This window comes from Alosa alosa, chromosome 17 (assembly GCF_017589495.1).
Source record: "Alosa alosa isolate M-15738 ecotype Scorff River chromosome 17, AALO_Geno_1.1, whole genome shotgun sequence".
Classification (NCBI taxonomy): Eukaryota; Metazoa; Chordata; class Actinopteri; order Clupeiformes; family Clupeidae; genus Alosa; species Alosa alosa.
The window spans coordinates 5,340,923-5,357,390 of NC_063205.1; the positions used below are offsets into that span (position 1 = coordinate 5,340,923).

The 16,468-nt window shown below is 45.8% G+C and overlaps 1 protein-coding gene across 2 annotated transcripts in view; it reads right to left on the reverse strand.

Moving 5' to 3' along the window:
• Positions 1-576: 576 nt before the first annotated feature.
• psme4b (proteasome activator subunit 4b) overlaps positions 577-16,468 on the reverse strand; it is a 33,306-nt gene continuing 17,414 nt past the window's right edge. For both annotated transcript variants that reach the window (XM_048267823.1, XM_048267822.1), the window contains 24 exons: positions 16,309-16,364; positions 16,105-16,203; positions 15,872-15,934; positions 15,680-15,775; positions 15,359-15,490; positions 14,935-15,144; positions 14,311-14,447; positions 14,109-14,162; positions 12,000-12,129; positions 11,718-11,799; positions 11,329-11,482; positions 11,172-11,238; positions 10,881-11,006; positions 10,135-10,287; positions 9,556-9,660; positions 8,908-8,999; positions 8,659-8,790; positions 8,352-8,560; positions 8,036-8,121; positions 7,780-7,908; positions 6,225-6,380; positions 3,986-4,148; positions 3,322-3,455; positions 577-1,118 (listed from right to left, as the gene is read on the reverse strand). In XM_048267823.1, coding sequence (XP_048123780.1) covers positions 984-1,118; positions 3,322-3,455; positions 3,986-4,148; positions 6,225-6,380; positions 7,780-7,908; positions 8,036-8,121; positions 8,352-8,560; positions 8,659-8,790; positions 8,908-8,999; positions 9,556-9,660; positions 10,135-10,287; positions 10,881-11,006; positions 11,172-11,238; positions 11,329-11,482; positions 11,718-11,799; positions 12,000-12,129; positions 14,109-14,162; positions 14,311-14,447; positions 14,935-15,144; positions 15,359-15,490; positions 15,680-15,775; positions 15,872-15,934; positions 16,105-16,203; positions 16,309-16,364 — 2,900 coding nt within the window. In that variant the 3' untranslated portion in view covers positions 577-983. The remainder of the gene's footprint in view (positions 1,119-3,321; positions 3,456-3,985; positions 4,149-6,224; positions 6,381-7,779; positions 7,909-8,035; positions 8,122-8,351; positions 8,561-8,658; positions 8,791-8,907; positions 9,000-9,555; positions 9,661-10,134; positions 10,288-10,880; positions 11,007-11,171; positions 11,239-11,328; positions 11,483-11,717; positions 11,800-11,999; positions 12,130-14,108; positions 14,163-14,310; positions 14,448-14,934; positions 15,145-15,358; positions 15,491-15,679; positions 15,776-15,871; positions 15,935-16,104; positions 16,204-16,308; positions 16,365-16,468) is intronic.

The window sequence follows — 16,468 nt, forward strand, 5'->3', positions numbered from 1 at the left end:
TGAACCATCTGAGGTTCAACACCTTAAATACAATACCACTGGTGACTGTCTCTTGACATCTGCAAGCAGCCACTCATGTTCACACATACACACTTACACTTACACACATACACATGCAGCCACACACACTCTGCCAGTCCAACATTTGCCCCTGCAATAACCTGCTTATGATGGAACCTGAGCTCCAATTCTCCCACTAGTAACTGGGTGAATACCCACCCATAGCCAGCCAATCCCAAAGCTCGTGACAGCATCTGTTTGACAGGCCATGCTGAGCAGTACACTAGGGACTGGGCCTACTTCTCTGCCTGAGTGACAGATATTCGGCAAAGGAGAGGAAGAGACCCTGGAGGGAGGAGGGAGATCAAATCCAAAGGGTTTTTTTTTTTTTTTTTTCCTTTTCGCTCACAGTCACACTCTGGAAATCAAAAAAACCTAACTGTACATTAATATTACAGACTGCAGGCTGTTCACTGCCGGCACTGGTCAACCTTAAATATTAAGTATAGTAAAAAATGCCAAAACAAAAAGAAATGTGGACTATAAATATACATACATTACAGTACGTACAGGGTGTGACACCCCCCCTCCTCCTTACCCCCCACTGGCCCATCGCTGCTGGGTCTGGCTGGTGTCAGAGAGTCTGGCGTCAGAGGGTCTTCTGTAGTGTGGGCAGAGCTGAGGACTGGCCTCCCATACAGAGGAGCGTTGCCACAGGAGGATGATGGTCTCCCATCACCCCCTCCCTGCCCCGAACGTCTTCTGCATAATAGCTTTAATTACCATTTTATATAAAATAAAAATTTCATTTTGTAAATAAAAATAGAACACTACAACTTGCAGCATTAGAGAGCCTGGTATGCACTGCCCCTGGGGAAGAGAAGAGACATGAGCAGCACTGGGACAGTCTGTGTTGGACTCGCGTGGGCTTCAGCTCGGCTGTTGCTCGGCTGGGGAGCGTGTTGGCGGGTGGCTTCACCTGTCTAGGCATAATAACAGGGAGACACCAGCAGGTCAGTGAGCACCCCTAACTGGTCATCGGTGAACTGTTGTTTATGTTCCAGCCAGTTGTCATGGTGAGTGCGGCGAAAGTTGGACAGCGTCTTCTTCACGGTCATCTAGAGGGAGAATAAGAGAAAAATGGTTTTGATATTGGAATCATTTACTGGAAACATTACACTTGTGCCCCTCAACTGCTGGTGTACCAATTCACTTATGTGTACAAATACATAAATGTTTGAATTCTAGGCTCATTCCCATCAATACAGGTATTTTCAAGGGAAGCATTCAATACATAGATACTTTATTGATCCCCAAGGGGAAATTGAACATCAAAAGCATACAGAACATTATGCTAAGAACCAGAACCTTGTTGAAGCTACAAGTAAAGTGAAATATTTTCTTCCCTTGTTTCTTCCAGACATGGGATTAAAAAACATCTTCCCAGTGTGGGACAGAGCTCTCTGCCACCTCAGCGTGCTCTGTGTAGGTAATGTGCAGTCTGCCACCTCAGTGTGCTCTGTATAGGTAATAAGTATAAGTAAGTATATACTGGTATACTCTTTTGATCCCGTGAGGGAAATTTGGTCTCTGCATTTATCCCAAATCATGAATTAGTGAAACACACTCAGCACACAGCGAGGTGAAGCACACACTAATCAGATAGATAGATAGATAGATAGATAGATACTTTATTGATCCCCAGGGGAAATTCAAGAAATCCCTAAGCAATCCCTAAGCAGTGAGCTGCCTACAACAGCGGCGCTCGGGGAGCAGTGAGGGGTTAGGTGCCTTGCTCAAGGGCACTTTAGCCGTTCCTACTGGTCGGGGTTTGAACCGGCAACCCTCCGATTACAAGTCCGAAGTCCTAACCAGTAGGCCACCTCAGTGTGCTCTGTATAAGTAATGTGCAGGTTTGATTAAGGTGTGTGGGACTATTTTTGCAATTGAATTGTAACTAAGGCCTGAGGAAATCTGTAGCTCCAAAGGTTCACCATGACGATGCCAATGGAGACAATAGAATAGACCCATTAGTCCCACTCAGCCAGAAGCACATGACATCTCTGGAGAAAATTGGATTAATCTGTTTTGACGTGGGAGATTAGATTAAATTGAAATGTCTAAACAGGTCCAACATCTCTAACTGCAGTATTCCATCACACTCAAGTGCTCCATTACAAATCAACAGTTTGCATGCACACTTACAAAAGCTAAATGGACATTTTACATAAACTGGAGGGAACAGGGAGAGGTCTGGCAGAAGAGCTTTGGCTAGTTAATGTGTGAAGGCATATACAAACAACAACCACAGACGGATAGCCAATTGCTAGTGGTGCCTCAGCTTTGACAATAGCCATTAAAATGCTAATTTCCCAGACCTAGTGTTGGACAACAGATATTGGTAGTGGGGTTGGAAAGATGCAACATATACAATGAATATACAATACATTACATTACATTATATATATATATATATACAATACATTACATTACATTATATATATATATATATATATATATATATATATATACACACAATACATTACATTACATTATATATATATATATATATATATACACAATACATTACATTACATTATATATATATATATATATACACAATACATTACATTACATTACATTATATATATATATATATACATTACATTACATTACATATATATATATATATATATATATATATATATATATATATATACACACAATACATTACATTACATTATATATATATATATATATACACAATACATTATATATATATATATATATATATATACACATACAATATTATATATATATATATATACACAATACATTACATTATATATATATATATATATATATACACAATACATTACATTACATTATATATATATATATATATATATATATACACACAATACATTACATTACATTATATATATATATATATATATACACAGTACATTACATTACATTATATATATATATATACAATGGATATACAATACATTACATTACATTATATATATATATATATACAATGTGTGAAAGCATATTGCTGGTGGTGTTTAACCATAGAAATTAAAATGGTAATATTTGGGACAATGTTGGATAACTGATATAGCTGGGAAGGTGAAATACAAAATATACAGGATGTAATGATACAAAAGCACCAATATTATTAACTCAATAGTCTCCCTGTACTGAAACACACTGAATACACCATTAAGGCCTAATACATTAGTTAGTGGATATGGCCTGTTTCCTCCCCTGGATGTGTTGCGTCTACAGATCTGCATGTATATGTGTGCCGGTCACCTCAATAGGTTGTGTGTCATTGAGATGGGCACTGAGGTCCATGAGAAGCTGGGGCATCCAGGTGGGCACGTCGTAAGGGCTGGAGAGGACACAGGCGCTTAGACCCAACACCCCTGCATGGCGCCGCACCAGATCTGCAGACACACACACACACACACACACACACACACACAAAAGGGATGTGTGTAAGACAAGTGACATTCCCTGCACAATAAATTCAACTGCACACCAAACCCTATAAAGAAAAACCTAACTTAAAGCAATATTCATTAGAGATGTGTGTGCGTGTGTGCAGGATGTGTGTGTGTGTGCGTGTGTGTGCGTGTGTGCAGGATGTGTGTGTGCAGGATGTGTGTGTGTGTGTGCAGGATGTTGTGTGCAGGATGTGTGTGTGTGTGTGTGGATGTGTGTGTGCAGGATGTGTGTGTGTGCGTGTGTGCAGGATGTGTGTGTGTGTGTGTGTGTGTGTGTGTGTGTGTGCAGGATGTGTGTGTGTGTGCAGTGTGTGTGTGTGCATGGATGTGTGTGTGTGTGCAGGATGTGTGTGTGTGCAGGATGTGATGTGTGTGTGCAGGATGTGTGTGTGTGCAGGATGTGTGTGTGTGCAGGATGTGTGTGTGCAGGATGCAGGATGTGTGTGTGTGCAGGATGTGTGGCTCCGCACCGACTGAGGGGATGGTGTCCACCACAGAGCCCCGCTCCCTCTTCCTCTTCTTGGGCAGGCGCGTCTTACACAGGGCCTCAAAGTGGCTCTGCATGCTGCCGTCCATGCAGAGGAAGCCACACTGCAGGAAGCCACTCAGGGTGGTGGCGGCCATCTCTCGCACCTGACGAGGTAGAGGTGGACAACAGTGAGGTGGTGGGGGGGAGGCAGAGAGAAATGCTCATGATGATTGGCAGAAGCGCTGTTCCCATGGCAGCTAGGTGATTTTTAATATCTCGACTTTTTTAACTGCTATTTAATTATTGACTTACTGTCACTGTAATCTGTTGTTGTGGTCATTTTATATTGTTAGATTCTTTGGTTTACCCTCCCTCATGGGGCAGATGGTCCCAATTACAGCCAAAGGACAGATCAACAACAACAACAATGGACAGAGTGTCTCGTCTTGAAGGACAGGAAACAGGCGCCTACACAGAACAGGGCCTTGACCCGGGCAACTGTTTATCTGTTCACCTCTTTAATCTGGATTGGGCACCATGACCCGTTAACTAGTAAATCTGTAGCTCACTGTTTACCTTGTACATCGTTTGGTGCCAGGCTGTGGCTACAGGCATGGTCTTAATTAATGAGACCAACCATTGTTTATGGTTACACATAGTTTAGGTACAAGTGAGATATATCTGAATCTTAAATACCATGAGTCAAATGTAATCATTCTTATTTTGTCATACAACCTCTCTCAAGAGTCATACACCCCCTTTCCTAGAGTATTGGTTTCTTCCAAAAATTGCAGGACTATATGTTAGTTAGTAACAGCAAGTGGAGCAGTCTCTATGGCTGAGACAGCACGCATACATGTACAGAGAACAGTGTTGCTCACCAAGGCAGGAGGAACTAACAGTGCTGATGCGGTTAGTAGAACACCAATCCCTTTTTCAAACTTGTGAAAATGAGAGGCAAATAAACTCTTAGGCTAGTTCCAAGCTAGTTCCAATTAGCCATCCCTCAATCAGGTTGTTTAGCCTTCTGGCTATAGCTACTTATGATAGCGCTCACAGCTTTTAAATAGGATGCTGTGCTGTGTGAATCCTCCTGCACAATCCACCATTACACTGGATGTTAAAAAACTTTTAAAACGTTTTTTTTTTATTCTCCCGAGACGCTAGCTCATTACCTCAGATCAGTGAAGAACTACCAGAGAAATCGTTGGGGAGAAAACTCAAACAAGTTAATGTTAGACTTAGACTAGCTGTGTTACAGTTTCTCGTTGCAAAATTACAATCTCCATGCGCTTTTGTAGGCTACACGCAGTTCCAAAAACACGGTTTACAGCTCTTGAGTCACGTACTAGGTCATTTTTTTATAACGATAATTTAGATAGGCCTAGGCTACACTTATGGGGTGGGTGCTATTGTGTTTTCTAAAGAATCTCCCGTCTTGGTTTTGTACAGAAATTAATATTAAGTGACACATACGTAAAAGGGAGAAAAAAGGTCACCTGGACTTTAATTTAATATTGTTGTAATGGTAGGATAACTACACAGTTTACACAATAATTACACTGTGTTATAAATATTGTATATTAATACATTTATTGTCTGTCAATTACCCAAAATTGTGGCTCTGTTTCTCATTGAACAGTAGCCTATTTAATGCATTCTAATCCATTGTCAATCACTTCCGGGAACTTTTTGAAGTTTACATGAACCACGTGACCTTAACGAATTTTGAACACCCATTGTCGCAACTCTACCTTTATATGGCTCTGGTCAACATGTGTCATAGCAGCATACATAATCTATATGTATAAGTAAATGTAAAGAGGGATTCCTGATCTACTTGAGCTGATTTAGTGAACTTTCAAAATACTCCCCCTAAAGTCTTTGAATATGTCAAAGATAATTGCGTGAGTAATAGTATGTATACCCCTCAACCCCCAACCGCTTAGTGCCCACACACAATATTAGGGTAGGGTAGGATAGGGTAGGGTAAGATAGAATAGGGGAGGGGAGGGGAGGGGAGGGTAGGGTAAGATAGGATAGGGGTAGGGTAGGTTAGGGTAGGATAGGGGAGGGAGGGAGGGGTAACATAGGATAGGGTAGGGTAGGATAGGGGAGGGGAGGGTAGGGTAGGGTAAGATAGGATAGGGTAGGGTAGGAGACCCAACATGCATAAAGGGAAAGACGGTAACAAGTTTAGAGTGTGCATTTGTCTGTATGATGTGTATGCGTGTTTATACCTCCAGCTGCTCATCCTCCAGCAGCCTAATGACCAGACCTCGGACATCCCTGACGGACTCCTGGTCATCCAGCAGGGTGAAAAGGTTGTAGAAAACCATGATCTGCAGGTAGGTCAGCACCGAGAAGCGGGCGTGCCATGAGCTACTGCCTGCAATCTAAACACACACACACACACACACGTCAGAGCGGAATTGGCATGAGTTCACTACCACTCAAACAATTCAGCAATACGACTATTTCAATTCTCAATCCTGCATGACCTTCTCCAGAATGTTTTATCTTCATCTTAGCTCACCAAAGAAGCTTTGTCTGCCTTTCAAACTCGTAATTGCACGATTGTCAGATTATCTGTTTTTGATACTCCATTCTGTGATGTGTCTGTGCTGACAGTACAATAGTTTTAGTGAATGTTACGGAAGATAAGTAATGTGAAAAATGGAGAATGCTTATCAGACGCACACACAGAACAGAATCTCTGCCGTATGATTGCCTGGCGTCTTTGATAGAATAAAGGTGCTCTGGCAGAATAAATCCGAGCGTCACGTGGTAGTGATTAATTCAGGAGATGGGTACGATACAGTGTTGTCCCTGCATAGAATATGGTTAACACTTTTAGTATTGACCAGCAGGTGGCGACATTATACCATTGTATTTGTCAGAGTTTGTTTCTTCAACACACTATTTAGAGGCTTACTGTCAAACAGTTAATGTCAGCACTTTCCCCTCATTGTATAAATATTTTATTTGAAAAGATGAGTAGATACTAAGATACTAAACCAAATACGGTCAACTCTCATGTGACCACCCAGTTACCTCAGTTACCTGTGACGCTGAACAACTTCTGCTGAAGTATTCGTGGTATTTTGCGGCACATAGATAGATAGATAGATACTTTATTGATCCCCAAGGTGAAATTCAAGGTCTCAGTAGCAGACATCACACACAACATGCACTTACAGCAGAAAGGGTAAATATAAACACATAACAAAACTCCACTGTATAGAGACAGTAGAAGATAAGAAAAACTAAATACTAAATATTTAGTACTTTAAAACTAAACACTAAATATTTAATACTTCAGCTTTGTACTATTTCTCTTATGGACTGTTCAAATCCCACACCTTCAGCATTCATTAAAGCAAGCAAGGAACATGTGCCCTTCACACCGTAGAGCACTACAAAGATTATGGTCCTGAGACTATAAACAATGTTCAGATTTGTTTTTTATTTGACTTGTCTCAGTCAACAAAAGCAGACCAACACCTTCTGTCTCTTCAAACGAGTGCATTGACGTCCACACTAATTCAATTTCTCAATAAATAGCTCTCTATTTAAATGAGATTAGCACCCCTGCGACTGGCCCAGAAAGGAACATTTATAGCTGCATTAACGCCAGGAGAGATTTGGCGTCAGCTCTGAAGCAGTTCCACCAGCCAAGTACCCACAGAAGGGGAATCACCTCAGCTCTTATTCAGCAATAAAGTGCAATAGCTTCCCTTCCCCAGACTTTTCCTTCTACTCGGACTTGGGTCCATAAACTGGTGTCTAGCTCACCTCCTTCAGTGCAGACAGCACCAGGGGGATCTGCTCAGGGTAGAGCAGGCCCTGGGACATCAGGGACAGGCAGGTCTTGGCGTCCCTCTTCAGCTCATCGTAGCTGTCGTCATTCTCCACAGGAGCAATCTGACAACAGAAAACGTGGGAGAGAAGAGTCAGAACACACACCATGAAATCCATCAGCAAGTCCCACATACACACACACAGAGGAGGGATTAACAGCGAGGAGCTCCTCCACAGAGGAGAGTTGTACCTTTAAGAGTAGAGGTAGGAGCTGCAGCTGCTGAGGCACTGGAGTGGAGAAGGTGCGTCCAGCACTGGCCATCAGCCACTTCAACACTGCAAAACACAACAACACATATCAGTGTTGTTACCCAGCGCTCAGTGACCATTATGCATCTCAGAGATACCCTATGATCTCAAACACCCTATGATCTCAAATAAAAAACAGTGTCTTGGGTACGTAACATCCAGGCCAAAACCCCAGATTCCCTAAAAAAAAACAAATTACTAGGTATTCTGCATCAAGCCTACATTGTGTGTGTGTGTGTGTGTGTGTGTGTCCTGACCGGTCTTGAAGAGCTTGATGGCCTGCGTCCTCTCGTCCTGCTCGCCCACTCCGTTCTCCTCCACCACGTGGTTCTGGATCTCCTCCTCTCCCTCCAGCAGGGGCTTGAGGCGCAGCATCACGCGCTCCGTGAAGTCCTGCAGGTGCGGCGACGTGGTGCGCCGAATCGACGGCAGCGTCACGTCGATCATGAAGATGTACGTCAGCACACTGCCACACACACACACACACACACCCATTAGACACATCATCATCATCATCGTTCCTAACTCCTCGTGGTGCCATGGCTTGTGGTGTGCGTGTCTCACCTGCCGATGCGTTCCCGTACGTTCTTGTACACCTGTGTGAGCTTGGGCTCCAGGTACTCCAGCAGCCGGTGTAGAAGCTCCGGGACTCTCCACTCCTGCTGAGCGAGACCTCCCTGCAGCACGTACAGATGACTGGACAACCGAGGCAAGAGACGAGGGGGGGGTCAGCAAATCTCATTTATCAATCAGACTGACCACAACAGTATTTCACCATAGATTCCATTACAGACGAGCAGAGACACTCCTCACCAGGCATCGACGAAGGACCCTCCCTCTCCACTGAGGGGGGACTCCATCAGCATCTCAAGCAGCCAGTGGAGCTTCCGGGGGTCGCGGCTCTCCTGCACAACACACACGTCCGTATCAGATCATGCACACGCATGATAAAACACCAGGAGCAGAACCACACCCGTCCATATCATATGCTACTCCACCTCTCATATGCACACACACACAGATACACACACACACACACAGATAGGGCCTACGGGGGGTACAGACACACAGACACACACACACACACACACACACACAGATAGGGCCTACGGGGGGTACAGACACACAGATACACACACACACACACACACAGATAGGGCCTACGGGGGGTACAGACACACAGATACACACACACACACAGATAGGGCCTACGGGGGGTACACACACAGATACACACACACACACACACACAGATAGGGCCTACGGGGGGTACAGACACACAGATACACACACACACACACACAGATAGGGCCTACGGGGGGTACAGACACACAGATACACACACACACACACACACACACACAGATAGGGCCTACGGGGGGTACAGACACACAGATACACACACACACACACACACACACACACACACACACAGGGGCCTCAGGGGGGTACAGTACTCACGCAGGCAGTGGCGACGCAGGTGCCCCAGTCGGTGTAGGTTTCAACTGTGATGCGGGACAGGGCGGTGCGCATGAGTGGCATCAGGAACTGCCACAGGGCCTCCACCTGGAACACACACACACACACCCCACCCCCACGTCAGCTACGCCGCCTTCACCACACCACACACATGCAAGCCATATATATGTGTGTGTGTGTGTGTGTGTGTGTGTGTGTGTGTAGAGAATGTAAACAGCGAGTGAGCAAATGCGTCAATTTGTGTGTGTGTGTGTGTGGTGTGTGTGTAGAGAATGTAAACAGCGAGTGAGCAAATGAGTCAATTTGTGTGTGTGTGTGTGGGATGTGTGTGTGTGTGTGTGTGTGTGTGTGTGTGTGTGTGGGTGTGTGGGGGTGTGTGTGTGTGGGGTGTGTGTGTGTGTGTGTGTGTGTGTGTGTGTGTGTGTGTGTGTGTGTGTGGTGTGTGTTGTGTGTGGGGTGTGTGTGTGTGGGATGTGTGTGTGTGTGGGTGTGGGATGTGTGTGTGTGTGTGTGTGTTGTAAAGGAGGAAATGAGTGATGGGGTTGATGCGTGATGCAGTACCTTTTGGTATTTCCAGTGCTTGCTGCCCCGCACTAGGCCAGCGATGATCTCGGCCACACAGCGCTGGGTGCTCTCATGCGAGTCGCTGGCCAGCCGCTCCATATGCGGCTTCAGCACGGGCAAGAAGGCATCGCTGTAGTTACGGAACAGACCCTGCAGACCAGAGGAGGGGACAGGACAGGACAGGACAGGTGAGGTGAGGTGAGCACTGCATTAAACCAGATGACCAGAGTCTGGGCTTGAGTGGACTTGAGTGAAAATCCAAACTCATTCACAAAGTGAAAAGAGTCTGGTGACTCATGATTGGGATTCGATTCCAACACTTGCATCGCTACGGGCACTAACTTTGAAATCATTGGTCCAGCCTTATTAATCACATTGATCAGAGATTCCTAGCCCACTTCGGCTAAACTTTACAAACTGACAATAAACAGCATCAACAGCCAGGAAACAATGAATGTGGGTCTACCTTTCCTGACATTGTTCCTGTGTGAGGGAAGCGGTTATGAACTATGGTCTCCCTGAAAGAAGACCTACTGTAGGAGGGCAGGGCCAGGCTGGGACTTGAGTGGTTACAAAAGGGAAATACTGAAGGACATACAGCTATGGAGGTGTGTGTGTGTGTATGTGTATGTGTGTGTGTGTGTGTGTATATGTATGTATGTATGTGTGTGTGTGTGTGTGTGGTGGAGATTTAAATGTCTGAGTAGCTGTGCCGTAATGTGAGCACAAACACACATACGCACCTTGAAGAGGCAGAATCGGCGTGGGTTGAACTTGTCTTTGCCTTTGCGGTCCTCCAAGGAGAGAAACTGGATCAGCTGGTCCACAAACTCCGGGTCGGAGAAGTGATCATAGATGATGCGTTCTCTCTGAACACACCAACACACACACAGACATGGAGACAGAGCACAGATGTTTGGGTCAAGTGAAGTTGTAGACACTAACATTCTATGGGAGTCTGGATGTGTGCAATGTGAGGTTGGCACTGCACAGAAAATGAGAAATGACCATCAACAGGCCTGCGTGCACTCTACCTCATTCATGTCACCTAGCGTTGGGTCCTCTGGCTGTTCTGGTGCGGGGGCATAGACGATCAGTTTCCTATAAACGACAGAAAAAAGTGTTAACGCCATTCAAGAGGGCACCAGGGGTGAATGAGCGAGTGAGAGGCCCGGGCCGGGCAGCACTCACTTGGGCCAGGTGTAGTAGCCCCAGTGTGTCTTCTCCACGAAGGTGGTGGCGTTCCACTCCTCCTCGGAGCGCGGCAGCAGGCTGTGCTGGTACTGCAGCCACAGGTTCCCTGGCCTGTCTCCACCCACCAGGCCCTCTGATTCCTCCACACCACCTACACACACACGCGCACACACACACACACACACACACGCACGCGCACACACACGCACGCACACACACACACACGTGTGAATACATCTATGCATACATGGATATCCAAAGACAGCAAACTCCTCTTAGCATGATTTGTGTAGACCGTCATCTTGAATAAATGTGTTTGTTTTAAGAGGCTTCAGGTGCACAAGTCCATGTCTCTGTGTGCACTGAGATGTGCTAGGAATACTTACTGACTTTACTCGGAATGACGTCCACTTTTTTGCGTGGTCTCTTGAGTTGCTTCAGTACACCACCAAACGCAGATATTGCCACCTAGCGCAGAGAAGAGAACAGGGGAGCCTTCACTGTAATGCTGTTGTACAAAGACACCGACCGCTTTTACTCAGTGGTAGGTCAACGCTTAGTTCCCATCATTGCTTAGAGTCCAAGCAATAATGAGAACAAAGCATGAACAAATGTTCTGTTTAAACAAGGCCCTAATGCTTTTCGCGCACACGCGCACGCACACACACCTTGCGCACTACGAGGGCGTCGTGGTTGAGGCACTCAGTAAAGAACAGGACAGCGCGGGCCGGGAGGGGGTAGTCATCTCTCAGCAGCAGCGACAGGAAGCCGATAGCCATGTGCTCAAACTTCCACGGCCTGTGGACACAACCAGCCAATACCTCAGATACACAACCAACCAATATCTCACACACACAACCTACCAACACCTCACACACATAACCCACCAACAGCTCACACACACAACCCACCAACATCTCAGACACACAACCCACCAACATCTCACCATGTCATAGCACACAGACACACACACACACAACTACTCACCATCACATAGCACACAGACACACACACACACAACTACTCACCATCACATAGCACACAGACACACACACACACACAAATACTCACCATCACATAGCACACAGACACACACACACAACTACTCACCATCACATAGCACACAGACACACACACACAACTACTCACCATCACATAGCACACAGACACACACACAACTACTCACCATCACATAGCACACAGACACACACACACACACAACTACTCACCATCACATAGCACACAGACACACACACACACACAACTACTCACCATCACATAGCACACAGACACACACACACACAACTACTCACCATCACATAGCACACAGACACACACACACACACAACTACTCACCATCACATAGCACACAGACACACACACACACACAACTACTCACCATCACATAGCACACAGACACACACACACACACAAACTACTCACCATCACATAGCACACAGACACACACACACACACACAACTACTCACCATCACATAGCACACAGACACACACACACACACACACACACACACAACTACTCACCATCACATAGCACAGTGATTCTTTGTGTATTCTATTCTGTATTCAGTCTGAAATGATTATTAGGTGAAACAAAGGAAAGTAATATTGGCCTTTTCTGCCTTTTTCTTATTTACACGCAGTCAAGAGAAGAGAGAAATGTTTTCTTATTTACACGCAGTCAAGAGAAGAGAGAGAAATGTTTTCTTATTTACACGCGTCAAGAGAAGAGAGAGAAATGTTTTCTTATTTACACGCGAGTCAAGAGAAGAGATTTGTTTTATCTTTCAACGAGATCTGGTTCAGCCTATGGCTACTGGTCCGCTGATAGAAACAATGTAACTATCTGCTCCACTATGCAAACTCAACTTGTTCCCCGCTATTTGAAGTAAAACAAAACAAAAGACAAAAAAGGTAGCCTACTAGCCAAAATGGACAGGTGGCTGCTTAAAAAATGTAACAAAAGCTCGAAGTGCCATCTACCAGTCGTCTACTCCTCCGCGATCCTCAGATGGGACAAGTCTACAGGCCGGTGAGAATAAAAAAGAACAAACGGTTACGGGTTTTTATCAGAAAGAATTTCTGAAATATGCATCACTTGCCGAAGTTAAAGATGACCTCGACCACCCACAATGTGTGATCTCTTGGCATGTTCTTGCCAATGAGAGCTTAAAACCTGTCAAAATGAAACGACATCTCAAAATACAGATGTCGGCTCAGCACCGTGGAGGAAAATCTCTGTGTCGCCGATGCAGCATTCCTCCTAGAATTAACTTGCTATGTTCACGAAGCATGCCAACCCTTCCCATTAAAATTGTTAAAGATAGTAAACCAGAAAAGGAAATAAAAAATATATTGTTATTGTTATCGCCATAAATATAATTAATGTAACGTTGTAGGCCTAATGCTGCATGTGTATGTGCGTGCTTGTGTGTGTGCGCTCTTTATAAGCTCTGATCTGATATGGCGGCAGCCTACACTTGTTTAATCGTGATTGTTTGGTTTTCTCGGTTCTTGTTCATATGGAGTAAATAAAACAAATGACTTTGCTTTCTAGTTTTCGCTTGATTTAGTTGTTAACGTTTGAGGGGGGTATTTGAGTAAGGACTTAGAATGGGTTTGGGGAAAGTGGGGTCGCCAGACCTCGCCATACTTTTTTGTGGGGTCGCCAGACAAAAAGTTCAAGAACCACTGACATAGCACACAGACACACACACACTGGACAATGTTCACACAAACATAGGACAGGTGTACTCACAGGTCACGCTCATCAAGACATTCAAGCAGGTCCTTCACAAGGGCTTCATATTTCCTGCAGAAGACAGGCAAGCACTCCTTAGACTATTAAACTGAGTTTGTGTGTGTGTGTTTAGGAGGGTCATGAACCCAGTGTGTGTGTGTTGCTGTAATGTGTGTGTGTGTGTGTGTGTGTGTGTGCTGTCTGTCCCGGCTCTACTCACGCCACGGCGTCGGCGTTCCTGCTCTGCTGCATGAGCAGCCCCTGCTCCAGCTCCATGTCAGTGGGCGTGGCCAGACTGGGGGCAGGGCCCTGGGATTCTGTCAGCTTCCGACCAATCAGCACCAGGCTGTCGGGCACCTGCAGTGGGGTCAGAATTCAGCACAGAATCAGCTATGGCCCCAGTGATCCCTCATTGGGATCTCTCATAGGAACCAGAAATCAGCACAGCTATCAGCTATGGCCCCAGTGATCTCATATAGGGACCAGAAATCAGCACAGGATCAGCTAAGGCCCCAGTGATCTCATATAGGGACCAGAAATCAGCACAGGATCAGCTATGGCCCCAGTGATCTCTCATAGGGACCAGAAATCAGCACAGGATCAGCTATGGCCCCAGTGATCTCTCATTGGGATCTCTGATAGGGACATGACAGCATGCACGTTTGCATGAGTTCCAATCTAATATCAAGGATGCTAATTAAGTTTCCTGTGCTTATATAAGCGGACATGCATCATGCATACTTTCGTAAACTAGAATCGCTTTGCACGCCAGTATAAATCAACCTTTTGTGAACCAGAGCATTTAGAAAGAGGAAGTGAGTTTGAACATTAGTGAGTAACCTACACTGAAGTCGATGCCAATGGTCTCATATTGGCGCTGCACTTTGTCGGCGAGGTCATCAAAGAGGCGCACGATGGAGGGCTTCTCCAGGGACATGGCCTGGCTCAGGCCTGTGCGCACGATCGCCGGCCACGACAGCACGATGCAGTCCCAGTCATGCAGGTTGGCCAGACATACTCCATGGTGGTTCCCCAGCAGGCAGTAGAGTGCCCCCTGCACACGACACGCGCACACACACACGCACACACTATTACCAAGGTACAAAGGAGGCATCAAGCCAAGAGTGTATTTGTGCTGCTAAAGTGATGTTGCAGTAAAAGCGTTAGCACAGTTCCTGGCGGCTTCTCGTCCACACAGCCGGGGTTGTGCTGTAGTGGTGCGGCTGGAGGGCAGAGGGAGAGGGAGGGGGCGAGTGGACGGAGCTGACCTTGAACTGCTGCTGGGTGATGTCAGAGCGGTGGGGCTGCAGCAGCTCCAGCACGCGGGGGGCGATGTCTCTGCAGCAGAAGTTGTACGTGGCCAGCGACGCAAAGAACACACTCTGGGCCTTGCTCCGCACCTGCACGCACACACACACACACACACACTCTCTTTTAGGAACACTCAGACCTAGATAGTCAAGACAGAATCATAAACTGCTCATGGTTTCTCATAGCACAATATTACAATTAGATGGAATGTTTTGTTATAAGAACACCCCAGTGGAGTGTAGTGGCTCTCTCTGTGTGTGTGTGTGTGTGTGCGTTACCTGGCTGTACGTGCTTGTGGACAGACAGAGCAGGTCCATCAGAAGGTCCTTGTGGATGGTCTTGTATTCACTTCCCTCAACAAGCAGCTTCCGCATCTGAGTAGAGGACAGTTACAAACACGTAAGTAAGTACACGACAACACACACAGAGACCTAAGTGCACATGCAGACAGCTGGCTCCTGGCTGCTCACCTCATGCTGGAGCAGAACTCTGTCGATGAGCAGGGCTCGGATATGCTTCTTCCTCCCATGGAGCTGAACACCCAAACACAGCACAAGGAAATGTTGACAAGATGTCTCAGTAGTGCCTGTGCTCCCTCACTCTCTCACGCACGCACGCACGCACGCACGCACGCACGCACGCACGCACACACGCACACACGCACACACACACGCACACAAGCATGGCAGCGAACTCAACTCACTCTGTTCTCCATGGACTTCTTCACCAGAGTGAAGCTCTTCCAACGGGAGTCAAACTCGTGCTTCTGGGAGCCTTTGAAGTGCATCAAGTCACTGATGATCTGAGAGGCAAAATGAGATGTCAGTTCTGCAGCACAATGTCATCATCAGTTTACCCGTCTTAAACACACACACACACAGACACAGACACAGAGACACACACTCACCTTGATGATTGCAAAAAGAGACTTGGTGTCATCCTCAGATTGCTCCAAGATGTGACCTGTTGGCATTAATGTGTGAAGATGAAGAATGTCAGAGTGCATGTGTGACTCAGTAGAGAGTAAGTAAGTATAAGTATATATACTCTTTTGATCCCGTGAGGGA